Source organism: Phalacrocorax carbo, chromosome 5 (genome assembly GCF_963921805.1).
Source record: "Phalacrocorax carbo chromosome 5, bPhaCar2.1, whole genome shotgun sequence".
NCBI lineage: Eukaryota > Metazoa > Chordata > Aves > Suliformes > Phalacrocoracidae > Phalacrocorax > Phalacrocorax carbo.
The window spans coordinates 11455979-11471255 of NC_087517.1; the positions used below are offsets into that span (position 1 = coordinate 11455979).

Sequence of the window (15277 nt, forward strand, 5' to 3'; positions counted from 1 at the left end):
ACCTCTGTCCAGTTTGCTGGCCCCACAAGGACTGCGTGGGCACTGCAATGTCATGAGGGAATAAACCCAAAGGCTGCACCAGTGAAGGTATATGTGTGTATATAGATATATTATACATATATACATAGCATGATACATTAACTGATGTTCAGTAGGAGCTGCAGGGCAGACTAGCTGAACGTCTCTCCAGAACGACGGAATAAGAATCACAGGAAAGCACAGTTGAGTTCCTGCTCAATGAGAAGAAAAGAGACAGCTGCGGCTTTTATCAAATAAACAACAGAGGCTTCCCCAGAGCTCTGCTCGGGGGATTTTAGCTACTCAGGTACCTCCTGGGGAAGCGTGGCGGGACGGGACACACTTTGGTGTTAGCCGGAAGGGACGGTGGGCAGGAGAACACCGTTCTGGATGTCGTACCACTGCCAGGAGGGAGCTGATGGAGAAGGCAGAGCAGATGGGAGGGTAAGTAAAAGCAAATACAGCACAACCGACTCCTTCGCTGCCTGTAAAGGAGAGTGGAGAAATAACGGGCTGGTGGGCTTTAAAAAATAACCCCATCTGCCTAGTGTTAACAAACATACTGGGGGAAAGTTAACAGCTGCTGGAAGAGAGTCTATAAAGCAAAATGACAAGTTGTCCTGCTATGGAGGGAAGATAAGGCGCAGCACGGCTGCATCAGAAACTCTTCAGTGACCTGAGGGCTAAGAGAGGAACAACAACAAAAATAAATATTAGAAATAAACATTTACAACTGTACGAGGGAGGATGAGTGCCCAGGGGATGACAGAAGGTCTGCCCCTCTCCTGGACAGGAGGCTCAGCCTGCCCGGCTTCGGGGAAGCGGAGCGTTAAAACAAAGGGGTGTCTCTACCCACCCGGTACCTCACGAAGAGATGCCCACCGCCGGGTACCCACATTTTTTGGCAGAGAGGTGGGCAGGACACCAACAGAAAGGGCTCAGCTCAAGGCAATCGATGAGTATCAGCCGCGGCGGAGGGCCGGGAAAGGTTGAGGGCCAGTGGGTCGGCCTGGCCTCAGCCCTCGGGAGGCTGCCTCGGCCGGCGGCGCCGGGCGGACACACGGACGCGCCCTCCCGCCCCGGCCGCTCTCTCTAGGACCTGCGATGAGTTTGCCCGCTGGAGCCGGCCTCAGCGCCTGCGCGGAGGGAGGCGGCCGAGCCCCTTATCCCCATGGAGAGCGCCGGGGCCGAGCCCAGCGATAGCCGCCCGGAGGAGGACGGCGCCGCGCCCTGCAGCGGCCTCCCGCCTCCGGAGCAGTCCGCCGCCACGGTGAGGGTGCGGGGGGTGGCGGCGGAGGGGCGGCGTCTCCCCTCTCGCCCTGCCGCGGACCGCTGGCCCCGGCACGGCCTACTCCGGCGGGTCGAGCACCGGGCTTTCCTGAGCGTGCTGCCCGGCCGCCGGCCCGGGGCGAGCGGGCAGGGGCTCGGAGGCTGGGGCCGGGCGGAAGCTCAGCGCTGACCGCCGCGGTGGGAAGGGGTACAGGTGGGCCGAGCCCTCAGTCTGCTTGCCTGGGGCCGAGCCCCTGCCCGGGGAGCTCGGGGCAGAGCTGTGCAGCTTGGCCCTCCCAGCTGCCGGGTCCTCGTTCCAGCCCCATTCTGGCTGGTGTCAGAGGGCTTTGTGTGCCGTCCGCACTCATCCTTAGTGCCAGATTATTTTTTTTATTCGTTAATTATCTTCAATTCGTCGCCCCCTTAATTTCACCTATAACTCCCTCTCCCTGCGCAATTCAGCTCTGCCTTTTCAGCGTGAGTGTGTGGTCCTGACTGACTTCTGCCTGCCGATGTGTAAAAGATAACGATTCTCTTCTGAGAGATTAAAAGACACCTCGGTCTGGATGTATTGTGTTTCCTGTGAAAGGGGAGGGGTGGTTACATGTGTTCCAGGTGTCCTGAGGAGGATTTCACCTGGAGTTGGGAAGTGTTTGGGTAGAGAGTGTAGGCGTTGGTTTGTTTGTTTTTAAAAAAGGTTTGTTTCTTACCTGTAAGAAAGAATATTTCTCCTTTCTGTACCTTCCTGGCTCACGATGGCTTTTGGTATCCCAAGTTGTCTGTTGAGTTTGGGGTTTGTTTTCTTCCCCCCAAAAGCAGGTATTCTGTTTTCATTTGCAAATGTAATACAGAACATGGGTATAAAATGAAGCCGTGCCTTTATCCTATAGAGACCTGTCTTATTTGAACAACTGTGGTGCGACAGAAGGGGAGGCAGGGTTAGTAGCCTTTGCCTTGTATGGCTAATGTTACATGTATCTTTATTTTCCTCTTCTAAAAAGATGGAAGACTGTTTGGCAAGAAAAATGGAAATCACTGTTTCGGAAGCCGAAAAACGGACTGGGAGGAATGCCATGAACATGCAAGAAACATACACCGCTTACCTCATTGAGACAAGGTGGGTGAAGAGAGTGTGCTCTCAGAGTACGTGGATGTGTCATTCTAAACAGGTTCTCTCTCCTTCCCCCAAAAAATGTTAAGGTACAGTTGAGAGGATCTAGTTTGTTTATGATTTGTTATGTGATTATCAGCCTGCTTGTGAGGATCTTTTCCCATGAAAACTTGGTGTCTGATCTCCAATACAGTATTAATGCTGGTGTTGTGTAACTGTATACAGTGGTAATTCTTCAGTTGGAGCTAGGTGGAAAAATGTTTTCTGGAAAGACGTTGCTTTAATATGGTGTCAGCAGCTGCTTGGTTGTTTGTTAGGCATGGACTGGATAAATTTATCTACATATATATGAGTCTGTATGTGAGAGGGGTTGTACGTTGTGGTCTAAAGGAATGGTTAGGCTTGTTTGGGATCACAAGAAAATAAAGAAGTCTCATGACTTATGTCATGTGGTCAAAATTTACTGCTCCGCTAATATTTGTGTTTTGCGTGATCTGATCACCACATAATCCTTGTAGATGCTCTAAGGGTTAGGGTTAATTAAGTATTTCCTTCCTTCATACTAGCTTGAACTTTCACTGGAAAACTTACTGCTTTCAATAATCTTATGTTACATAGATTAATAATACAAGTATGGTAAACACACTTGGTGCCACAAAGACAACTTGCAATTTTAAGTATTGAGTAGTGAACAAAGCTTTAAAATCTCTTCTAACTTATAGTTACTTCCCAGTCACAGATGACTCCCATTATGCAGGATCATGTTACTCAGCTGAAGTAAGAATTTCAAAATTAGACTTTATTAGGAGTTTTGTCTCTCTCATGTTTATATTAATAGTTTAAAGCTTTGGACCTTGCCTCGGGAATGATCTGCTGTACAGATAAAACCTTCTGAAACAAAGCAGTTGCATTTTGCAAAGGCTCTGAAGAGTTCAAGTTGTAATACTATGGCATAAGTCTTCTAGTTACTAGTTAAAATGCTTTTTAACTTGTTTAACTGATGAGGGGGAACACCAGTCACGCTAACTGCAGATCTGTTGGGATATGTTTACTGTATTTTGCTACACTTTAAGAATAAAATACAAAAATATGCATGTTATATTTTTCAAATATTGTAGCTCTTTGGCAATTGCTCAGATGTTTAAAAAATACTTTTACAGTGTATTGATATTAAAGATCACATCTTCTCACATAAGTAATGTTATTTTTCTTTTAATGGTGTTCCTGAAGGAAAAGAGAAGAAAATTGGAATCATTGGTGTCTAACTGTGATGGGAAGTGTGCTCTGGGGGCATCTTTATGTAGCCCCAGAACATGCTGACTGCGTCTCCTTTCCCAGTCATCCTTACATTACTTTAGACTCACTCCTGCTGGTCTCTCCCAGTGGTTCTTTCATAGTGGCAAAACTGTATTTTGCTGCCCAGATTGCTTTCTTTCATTAAGATTTATTTTATTCTGTGGTCAGCAAATACCAAGACCAATTACATGTTTGTCACAGAACTATTGAATATGTGGGTTTGTCACATCTCTAATAAAATAGGTTCTCTGTTCCTTTTGCTGAGAAGGCAAAATTTCTTGCATAAATATAATTGCTGGCTATTAAATGTGCTTCCTGCTGAGCCTGTAGCTGTAGGTGGGCTTCACAGCAATTTGTGTGTGGGTAATAGGATATTTTGTAGCTGAAGAATAAAACTCAGTTTATAGTAATATAAAAGGAAGACCACTTAATAATAGTTGCATACGATTATGTCAGCCGGGGTTCTGCCATTACTGCTATCTAGGTTTTAATTTCAGTTTGCACTGAGGAATTGCATGCATCTAGGTAAACAAGAGACACAAGATGGATGCAATTACAACCCCTGTATATTTGTTACAGAACAGGAGTACCTAAACTTTTAACACGTTAGTTTCATTAGTGGTGATGAAACTGTGCTCAAATTTCAAGTGAGTGTTGCTTCCTTTTTTCTTTCCAAAATAAAAAGATGTCTATTGTTTGTTTTTTGTTTTTTTTTTTCAAGTGATATTACACCTCCATGTAGATCTTTTTCTTTGAGACAAAACAAATTCTGCTGCTGTAGACTGCAGAGCCTCAGCAAATTCCAAGGGTTGTGCTTCCTGAAAGCATCTCTTTTATTCTTGGCTTACACCTTTCTGCATTAGCTAAGTAGATTTTTGTGGTGAGCTATTTCCGTTCAATTAGTCTTGAAGTCCATTTGTTTCACAGCTTCCGTTAAACTATATGGTTATTTAAAAATAACTTAGTTTTTATATTTCCCTGTGAGAACAGAGGAACACTTCCACCTCTTTGTGGGAAATGGCATTAAGGCAAGTAAAAATTCTTAAAATTAAGATGTGTAGCTAAATATTCCTCCTTGAGATGCAGGTGCTCAGCATATCACATGCTTTTTCTGTGAGAGAAATTGCAAATATCCAGGATCTCACTTAAATTCAGGATTGCTTCCTCGTTAGAAACTTAGGCAGCTGTGCCTTATACCAGAGTCTGCATGAAACTACAAGAACTGAGGTAGTATAAAACCCAGAATTTGAACCCTGGTCTTGTACCCATTGTTTTTCATGACAGCACTGAAAGTCAGTCAGTATTCAGTGTGCTCTAAGTGCTCTGTGTTGATGGACTTCTAATTATAGTACATACAGGGTTGCCTTTTTTTTTCCTGTTCTCCTTTAAAGTAAACAATTTATTCTGTAGTAGATGCTTCCATTTAGGTAACTTTGCTTTTGTCACTGCTGATGTAGATCTCTATCCTAGTCACGCAGTATGATGACTAGAGTGTGTTTTGGGTGTGGGTTGTTTGTTTGTGGGTTGTTGTGGGCTTGTTTTGTGGTTTTGCTTTTTGTGTTATTTTTTTTTTTTAAATTTAAATGTGGCTTTAGGAAGAAGTAAAACAACTTTGTGCAGCCTGGTAGCTGACTATTTAATAGTGGGATCTGTGGTTTCCAGCCCTATTAATCTTTACTTCTTTTTGAAGCATATTTGCTTGTTACATCCCCAGTATGGCTGGGGAAGTTACTAATCCTATTTCTGTTTTCAGCATTTGGAAAGTTTTCCATTAGTTAAGTTGTGCCATGGTGTTACTGCTTCTCCCTTAATGCCTTGGATTGCCCATCCAAAGTGTAGGGACTTCTAAAGAAAGTTTCTGTGAGAGAAATTAACTTGGAAATCAGTAGCCAGGCAGGTCACAGTTTAGTGGTAGCAATGCTGCACGATGGGACTTCAGGAGTTTTTCCTTTGTTACAGTTTGAGTTCCTTTCCCAAAGTCTGCCGTTCCACGTTGGGCTAGGCGAAGGGCTCAGGCATGCACTTCCTGGGGAGAGGCACAGAGGTATGTTGTCTTCTAATAAAACAACAAAATGCAGATTTAGGTCACTGAGAGTCAGGAAGACTTGTCTGCTCTCTCCAAAGGAGGTATTACGAAAAAAGGAAAAGGTCTGAATTTAGCATGAGCTTTAGGTGGGAGAGTCAGGAGCTGAAAGACAATGGAGTTGTTGAAAACACACTGCTGATCTTTACTTAATTGACACTATGAATCATTAACCTGTTGAGCTGATGTATATTTTAGTTAAATACAGCAAACTGGGTGACAGTATTAAAAAAAATAAGAAACACTTGACTGAAAAATCTTCTTACAGGAGAACTGCCTCTTTGTTATTCAGCTTGGCAGGTAACTTCTGCTGTATTACAAAGTAAATAGCTGATCTATAATGATTGCTGTTCTGTCTGTCGAGAGGCCTTAATACAGAGACCATTTCTAAATAGCTAATAGAAAGTTTCTCAGCCCTCTAAAATGGTATTTCTCCACAGAGAGAGTGAACCTTGTCCGCTGCAGGGGAGTGGAAGTGGTGTTTCTCATACAAAGGAAGGTCAAAGGCTGAAAGCAAAGCTACTGCTTCTGCGATTGAAGAGGTGATTGCTTTTACAAGGAAATAAACCAATGTATTTCCTTCTCATCTGATTTAATATTTTGCAGCCATTCCTCTTTTTATTGCATCCAGAATTGTTTAATGGCTCATTTAAGATAATTAGTTTAAAATGGGAAATGGGAAGAGGTTAATTAGATGGACTAAAGTTTTCACATTGGCACTTTGAATTACGGCAAATGAATGTGACTTTTGGAGTAATGTAATCTTCTAATCACTTATGATAACATCAGTTATGAATGTAAAAGCTGAAGGTTTCAATTTTGTCTTTAATTTTTTTTTTCAGGCAGGTTGGTTCATTCAATGAATAACTTGCATTGTTAAAACTGTACTTAGAGGGGAAACATATGGTTTTTCCTGCCTGAAGACTGTACAAGTATTATATTGTGTTTTTAAAACCAAAACAAATTGAGAAGTTTGACCGAATGTCAACAAGTGATTATAATCTTAATTGAAACTGGTCTGCAGTACTTGCATTTAATGGTGGAGTTCATAATGTGGCCTAAAAAATTAGATGGTAATGAAGGTATTAAGTGTAATGAGTACCTTTGTGGATTTCTACTTCCTTTCTGGGATGGGGTTCCTGGGGAGAAATACTCTTGTAATTGGTGATATTTTATGGTCTCATGTATAACCAGGTGGAGACATTTTTGGTGTGATTTAAAAAAAAAAATAAATTTCTTGCATCTTGCTTGCCTGTACCAAATCCATTCATGCAGTTTCAAACTCTTAGTACCTAGTTCAGAAGGCAGGGGGATGGACACAAGTTCATCACTGTGTGCTGTATGGTACTTTACTGCCACAGCTTTGCAAAGAACTTTGCTGCTCCCCTCCTTTACCCAACTCTGCAGCATTGCACACTCTAGAGTGCAGAACGTGGCTGCTTTTACTTTATAAAAGCCTGGGTGTAAGGAGGAATCTTAATCTAGTGTTAATAATTTCAAAATGTATTAAATCTATTAAAGTGGGCTAATTTAAAAAGCATAGCTTCTTTGAGCGTTACAAAGCTCACTCCTGAAATGTTGTTTTCCCCCTCTGGTCACTAAAAGTCACTAAACTGAAGTTTCACAGACTGTTGAGAAAACAACTAGAGCAGGTGCTGCAGAGGCAGCAGGGATTTCCTTCCTGCAGGGAAGGGCAGCATGGTGGCAGACTCCTGCCGAGGTGCAACTGTTAGGGTGCAGCTTTTTGCAATGGGATGTTGGGCAAAGAAAAAAATCCAAATGCTTCTCTGGACAAGTGTCTGTCTACCTGTTTTGGTGTCACATTTACTCCCTTCACCTGTTGTCTCTTAACTGCTTTTCACCCAAAACAAGAACTGCATTATATAAAGATAAAAGCAACAATTACAACCAAAAAAAGACAGTGTTTCACAATTCTAAGACAGCAAGAATAAATGTGCATTAGAATAAAGAAAGGAAGTGTGATTTGAGAAGAGAAACAACATCAGGTTGCTTAACTCGGAATATGCTGAGGAGATTTTATCAGATGCTGTCTGTTTAAAAAAGAACAAACTATGTGGGCGGGTTTGACCTTCAAGGTTCTCTAGTAGTAATTTAATCTTTTTCTTCAGGGTATGTGAGGCTTGTGTATCCGTCGTAAGGGTTGTAAAGCTTGATTAATTTGGACTTAGGGAAACCTAGCCTGTTGTCCGCAGATCTGCTTTGTCAGAATAAATTGACAGTAGGCTTTAAGTTTAGTAAACTTCCTTAGTTTCTTCAGCGTGGGCAGGGAAGATGTGGTGAGTGGCATGGTCTGGTCTGGCAGTCTGCGTGCTTCCTCCTTGAGTTCTTGAGGCCCCTTGTGGGCATAAAACTTCAAGTAACGGGGTGCCTCCATCTCTGTTGTGGAGTAGTGATGATTTGTTCTGACGTAGGACTGGGCTTCTCTATAAAGCTGTGGTCCTTCCCTGCTGAAGTGCTACATTCCTAGATGACCTTTGAAAAATTTTGGTTCCTGTTTAATATTCTGCATGATATTTTTTTGTCTGTGTGGACTGTTACTACTCCAATTATTGTGTTTTTTCAAATAACTGATGTGTTCTTGTTAACTTTGACAAATACAAAGCTGATAGAACAGGCATGTTGAATAATTTTTTGCACAGTTAAGGCTCCACATGGTCTTTGCTGCTTCTAGTTTATAATTAACTCTGCCAAACAGTCATGAAGCATTAAGAGCATAATTTACACTGGAACATTCTCTTGTCAGAAGGCTGCTATCTCTTACAATGCCAGCTTACTGATGGTGTGTTGACCTGAACCCTTATGAATGATAAATGGAGTGCTGTACTATTACAATATGTGATATTCCTATCCGTGTGTTTGCTTTCCTTCAATGTTTTTAGGATAGGAACGTAAAACGTAAGCCTATTCTCTTCTAACCTGTAATCTGTACTATGGAGGTAGAGTATATGTAGTTCTCCAACCAGACTTGAATCTGTGAAGTCACTTTTAAATTTCTAAAGACATTCTTGATTTAATTTCTCTTCCACTTGTTAGTTTGTAGCAGAGCGCTAGTCTTTAGTTCTTTTTTCACACTTGTGGTGTTAAAACTATTGAAGCTTATTAAATGATAATGTGACTCTCTTGACTGCAGAAATTGGGAGCGCTAAGAAAAAGAGAGATGAACTTTTACATAACACTGACTTGGCAAAAACGGGTGTGTGGAGGAATGGCAAGCCAGAGCAGGATGAGTTAAGGCAAATCAACTATGGAAGACAAGCTACCTAACTTTATACTACTAATGTATATTACTGTAATTGTATTTGATATGAGTTACAGATGTGTGTACTACCAAAATTTGGGATAGTTCTAACATCTTGTGAAGTTGTATTTCTACAAAAGTGCATTTGAAAGCCAAGTAGGAATGTCTGGACCAGCCACTTCCTTGAAAGATAAACTCATTTTCCTTCCTCTCTGTGCTGACCTCACTGATGTTATAGGTTATTCAGAAAGTGATAAATATAAGATCAGGCTTGCACTGCATTGGGAATTGATTGGGTTAGAGGCAAAAGACCACACTTAAGTACACACTGCTGTGAAATGAAACAGCCAATGAAATTTTCTGAGTACCTGGTACTTAGGAGGTGGAACACACTATATTTGAAGTTGCCTATGGCAGTGTAAGCCCATAGAATAAGTTAAGTGGAGATGAAAAATAATTGTGGGTAGCAGCATTTTTTCCATAGGGGCTCATATTGACAAGAAAAATAAGAATGATGTTTAAAAAAATAAAGTGAACTGTTCTTGTAGTTTACCTTTGGTGGTAACTTCTTAAGCCTCTGTAACTCTACTGTATGTCTGAAATGTGTTAGGCTGCCATAAACTGTCAGTAGTGTGTGCACATCCAGCTTGCCTCTAGTTACAAGGTGATGCAGTCAGCCTTAAAGTTCAGTTAAATTTTAAAAAGATGAGTAATGAAACTCTTATATTACAGAAAAATCAAAACTGGAAAGAAGAGCTAGTTAAACACAACTCCTGTGCCAGTCCCAGGGTTGCATTTGCTGTGGCCAGGAAATGGTTATGCATAGGAGTGACAGACATTTAATAGAAATGGACCAAATGCATCCTGCGGTGTTTTTTTAATGTGTTTTTTTTTGTGTTTTTTTTTGTTTTGGTTTGGGTGGTTTTTTGTTGGTTTTGGGTGTCTTTTTTGGGTGTTTTTTTTTTTCCTTCCTTTCTTTGTTGCCTGACAGAACATGCATTATGGTACGGAGACCTCCTTGTTCCAGATCTGAGATCTGGATCAGTAATCTTCCTGCCTTTAGAGTATGGGTGGCTGCAGCCCGCTTCACTCTCTGCAATGTGTCTGCCTAGCTCTAGGTAAGTCTCTGGTGTCTGTGTTGGCACAGCAACATCTGTATCTGCAGCACAGATGGGTCCTCCTGGGATGTGGCTGGGTTCTTAGGGCAGTTCCAGCCTGTGTTTTTCTCATCTCCCTATTAATGTTTCCTTGTGCAGTGTATTCTCAGACAGGGCACACGTAATCATATGATATATTGATGGTGGCAGTCTTGGTTAAGGGTTGTTAATAACCCATGCAGATGTAGGGCTCTTGAAACCCATGGTGTAAGTCAGTGCAAGTGGTTGATAGCCTCTGAAGCTGGAGATTAAAAGGATCCCTAATTCTGAAGTAATTCTTTGTGAGTGTCTTGAATGGCCAGGTTGTTTACCAAACCCTGCTGGGAGTTTCTCCTCTAGGAAAGTGAGGTTTGTGCCTTCAGCTTTCAACTAGACAATTAATCTTCCAGAACATAATAGCTTAATTCTTTATCTATTTAAGTTTACCTCCAACTCAGCGACGGTACAATCACTAGATACCTACTGAAGTGTTCTTGAAATGTTTAAATTGTGCAGCGTTCTTTGTAGGAAGAATACTGCACAGCCTGTCAGCCCAGTGCTATGCCAAGTTTACCCTCTTCAGAACTTTGTGGTTGCAGTTACAACTTCATTAGATCGAAATACTCTAATAGAGAAGAAGCATTCTGTGGTGTGTTGCCAGTGCAATTTAGTGGCTGTCAGTAGTGTGCTCACCTTTTAAGTCAGTCTCAGACAGTTTTAATCTGCAGCAGTTTGTGTTGGATGCTTATGAATACATCCTTTTTTTTTTCTTCCTCCTTGTGATTTTTTTTTTTAAAACTACAAAGTCAGTTATCTGGAATAAATGTCGTTCCACCAGGCAAGGATAGATATATAGAAAATGTTCTGCCTTACTCATTTATAAAAATTCCTTTTGCATAAATCTGTATTGCATTACTTCACCTCAAGATGTAACCATGGTTTGTGGAGGTTTTTTGTTTGTTTGGGTTTGGTTTTGTTTTGTAAACAAGAGGATATAGCAAGACTGTTCCTCTCTGAGAGTTCAGAAATGGATGACAAAGGCTTCTTGTATTTTGTTTAAGTGTACCAAATAATTGGGGCCACTCTGGAGTGGGATTTTTTCTTTTTCAGTAAGATCGCTAGAAATCCAACCTTGTAGGTTAAGAATAGTTTAAAAAAAAATTGTGTGATACTTAAATGATTTTAAAACTTGACTCCAGAGGGTTCTTATGAATTCAAGAACTACATAGCCTGAATTCTGCTGCAAGAAATAATGTAGTACCCTATCCTACAGAGTACCATACAAGTAAGTACTTGTAGTTCCTAGCTTACTGTGCCCATTTCTGGGCTTGCCACACAAGAAGGATGTGGATGCACTGAAGCAAGTCCAGTGAAGGGCCATGAAGATGATTATGGGTTTGGAGTGTCTGACATGCAGGGAGAGGCTGAGAGGTGGGGTTGTCTAGCCTCAGAAAGAGGCAGCTCAGGGGATCTTAGCAATGTGTGTCAATACCTGGTGGGGGAGGTAAAGAAGATGGAGGCAGACCCTTTCTGTGATACACAGAGAAGGGACAAGAGGCAGTGGCCACAAATTCAAATATAGGCCAAACATGTTTGGCCATGTAGCCAGACATGGGAATGGGTTGCCCAGTCTGGTAGTAGAGTCTTTGTCCTTGGTGATACTCAAAACCCAACTGGACATGGCTCTGAGCAACCTGCTTTGAGCAAGGGAGTTGGACTACAGATGAGCAGAGGTCCCTTTCAACCTCAGCTAATCTGTGATAATCTCATAACATAGCAAATACCGTTTCATGTTGGTTTATGCCAGTGCTTTGTATGCTAATTAGTCACTTAATATAAGAGCTTGGGTAGACACAGACGTCACTGGGTTCTGTTAAGTGCCTTGTCTGAATTCTCTCTCTGTGTTTATTCTGGCATGCGCTAACTGCCAAGAAGCATTACTGACCTGATACTTATTTTATGATATTGTGAAGTATTTCTGTTGCTTTAAATGCCTTGTATGAAGAATGACTTTTTACTTTTCAATCCTATAATATTCCATGATTTCTCCTTATATACTAACATAAAATTCCTTTAGCCCCTTGCTAGGTGATGTTGACTTTAAGTTTTTGATGAAATTTTCAGATGCATCAATTTTGTACCTGCTTACCGTATCTTTAGATAGTTTGTTAGACTGCATGTCCTTAGTCTTTAAATATAAAAAGATATCACTGGGGGGGGGGGGGTGTAGGGAGGGAGGGAGGGAAAGGAAGTGCTTTGAAATTTGCTGTTTTTTGAAAAATATCCTTTAAAATTTTTTAATATTTTTAGTTATTTTACCTGTTCTAGCTGTTGCAGGCAAGACAGCTTTTACCCTCTGAAGTGAAGACTTTCCTACTGAATAGTAAATTCCTTGTTGTAGCTGCTCATGAAATCGTGTTGGCTTGGATCCTAACACTGTTCCAAGACAAATATGTCTAATTCTCTAGTGAAGTGAACTAAGTCACTTGTGTGACTATTTACTTGACTGCGACCTACCTGTTTGTTTGTGGTATGATGAAACTGCGTTGACTTTTCCTGTGTTCCTAAAAAAAATTGTGCTATCAGGCAGAAATTATATTTAAATTAAGTATGTAGCCATGAAATTAAGGTTACTTTAGATTATGGGCAAGTTAATGCAGTAATCATTACTGGATAACTATTTTTAGGGCCTTTGCTATAATAGTACTGATGGTACGAGGGAGAAGGTGATAGCTTACTAATGCTCAAATATGCTGTTTTATCTTTCAGAGCTGTTGAGTCCCAGAGTGAGGGACAGTGTGCCCCAGTGGACTCCCTGTGGCGACGTTACAGTGAATTTGAGTTGTTGAGGAATTACTTGTCAGTTACCTACCCACATATTGTTGTTCCACCTTTGCCAGAAAAAAGGGTGAGGAAGCTGAGGCTGCAGCTTGCTTTGTATTGTTTGTTATTTATTTACTGTTAACACTCTTCTGTTTAAATAGGCTGACTTTGTTTGGCATAAGCTATCAGCAGACAATATGGATCCAGATTTTGTGGAAAGAAGAAGAATCGGTTTGGAAAACTTCTTGTTACGTGTGGCTTCACATCCCGTTCTTTGCCAAGACAAAATCTTTTATTCATTTTTAACACAGGTATAGTAAAGTGATGTGCTTTCTAAATACATTCTTTAGTGATTATTTAAGATAATGTCTTCTGTTCTTTTTCCCTCCCATTGACCCGTAGCTTCTTCTGTGTCTAGAAGAAGGATAGACAATGTGAATAAACTTGAGGTAGAAAAGGCTTGTCCCTGTAAAATCTTCTTAACAGCCCAGTGCAGTTGTACAATTGGCCTTCTAACGTACCTTATGACTTTTTCCAGTCTAGTTTTCAGGATCCTAAGAGAGAGTTTCCACCTCTTTGGAGCAGCATATTGGGAACTTCTTTCCTAGTTACCATGCTATACTGCTGGCTGCACAGACAGTACTGGCTTCCAATTCACTCTTTGAATATCTGATATTCATATCTGTGATATCTGTGATAGCTTTGCGGTTTGAATCATGATCCACTCATATGTGTTGTGGTCCAAAACCAATACAATATGTTATCACAAAGGTTGTGATCCAGTTGTCAGCTAAAGCATTGCATTCTGCAATATGAGGTGTTGGATGTTTGGTTTTTCCTGTGCTTTGATGAGAGATTCCCAAATAGTGGACTGAGCAGATGGTTACCCCAGCATGGTGTAGTATGTAGATGAACCAGTGTATGGAAACTGAAAATGGTGGACAACCAACCGCTACACATGAGCGAGGTGACTGCATGTGCACTATAAACAGCTGTCACCTGTATGTTCTCTGTATGCTCTCTGCCTCAAGCTGCAAAGGTACTTGGAGCTGCAATAATCTAATAGGCAATAGATAATAACTACCCTTAGAATCATTAAGGTTGGAGAAGACCTCTAGGATCATCAAGTCCAGCCACCAATGCAACACCACCATGCCTATGTCCCAAAAGTGCCACATCTACACAGTTTTTGAACACCTCCAGGGAGGGTATCTCTACCACCTCTCTAGACAGCCTGTTCCAATGCCTGACCACTCCTTCAGTAAAGAAAGACATTTTTCCTAATATCCAGTCTAAACCTCCCCTGACACAGCTTGAAGCCATTTCCTCTTGTCCTATTGCTAGTAACTTGGGAGAAGAGACCAACACCTGCCTCACTACAACCTCCTTTCAGGTAGTTGAGAGCGATAAGGTCTCCCCTCAGCCTCCTCTTCTCCAGACTAAACAACCTCAGTTTCCTCAGCCACTCCCCACAAGACCTGTTCTCCAGACCCTTCACCAGCTTTGTTGCCCTTCTCTGGACACACTCCAGCACCTCCATGTCTTTCGTGTAGTGAGGGGCCCAGAACCGAGCACAGTATTTGAGGTGTGGCCTCACCAGTGCTGAGTACAGGAGCACGGTCACTTCTCTACTCCTGCTGGCCACACTATTCCTGATACAAGCCAGGATGCTGTTTGCCTTCTTTCTAAAGAGCTGAGCTACTTCTTTAGACAAAGCTGTATGGCTCCTGCCCTAGTTGATAGAATGAAGTAATTGAGTAGTGAAGAGGGGAGAGTTTTCTGGGGGAGGTTAGTATGTAAGCACAACATCATGACATGTTATTCTTGAAAAGACATGGGAAGGTAGCTCTAGGCAGAACTCAGGCTTTCTGGAGAAGCTTTTCTGATATAAGGACTTTCAAAAGCTGTGGCACTCTTAAATCACCCTAACTGAATGTTCTTTTCCTGTATTTTTAGGAAGGTGCATGGAAAGAAGTGGTGAATGAGACTGGATTTCAGTTAAAGGTAATTACTGCAATTGTCTTATGACTGCTGTGACAAAGAAATACTCCAGCAAACATGTCTTAGGCTATTTATGAAAGGCTGTTTGCTGTTAGAATGAGTTAAAGGCCTTGCCTTACATATACTTGTAACTACAAAAAACGGTGTTCTTCGCATGTAATAGGTAAGACTTCAGTTGTTAAGGTCTCTAGCAGGCTTGTTAATATGTGCCTATGTTTGATGCTGAACCATGTAATTCTGCTAGTAATGTAGAATTATGATCCTTACAAGCTTTAAAACTA

At 41.5% G+C, this 15277-nt stretch overlaps 1 protein-coding gene across 3 annotated transcripts in view; it reads left to right on the plus strand.

Moving 5' to 3' along the window:
• Positions 1-357: 357 nt before the first annotated feature.
• Positions 358-15277, plus strand: part of SNX4 (sorting nexin 4) — a 36633-nt gene continuing 21713 nt past the window's right edge. The window contains exons 1-6 of one of the 3 annotated variants that reach the window (XM_064451169.1): positions 358-462; positions 2289-2404; positions 6218-6319; positions 12942-13080; positions 13157-13306; positions 14952-14999. In XM_064451169.1, coding sequence (XP_064307239.1) covers positions 409-462; positions 2289-2404; positions 6218-6319; positions 12942-13080; positions 13157-13306; positions 14952-14999 — 609 coding nt within the window. In that variant the 5' untranslated portion in view covers positions 358-408. The other 2 variants (XM_064451168.1, XM_064451170.1) reach the window with 2 other exon arrangements.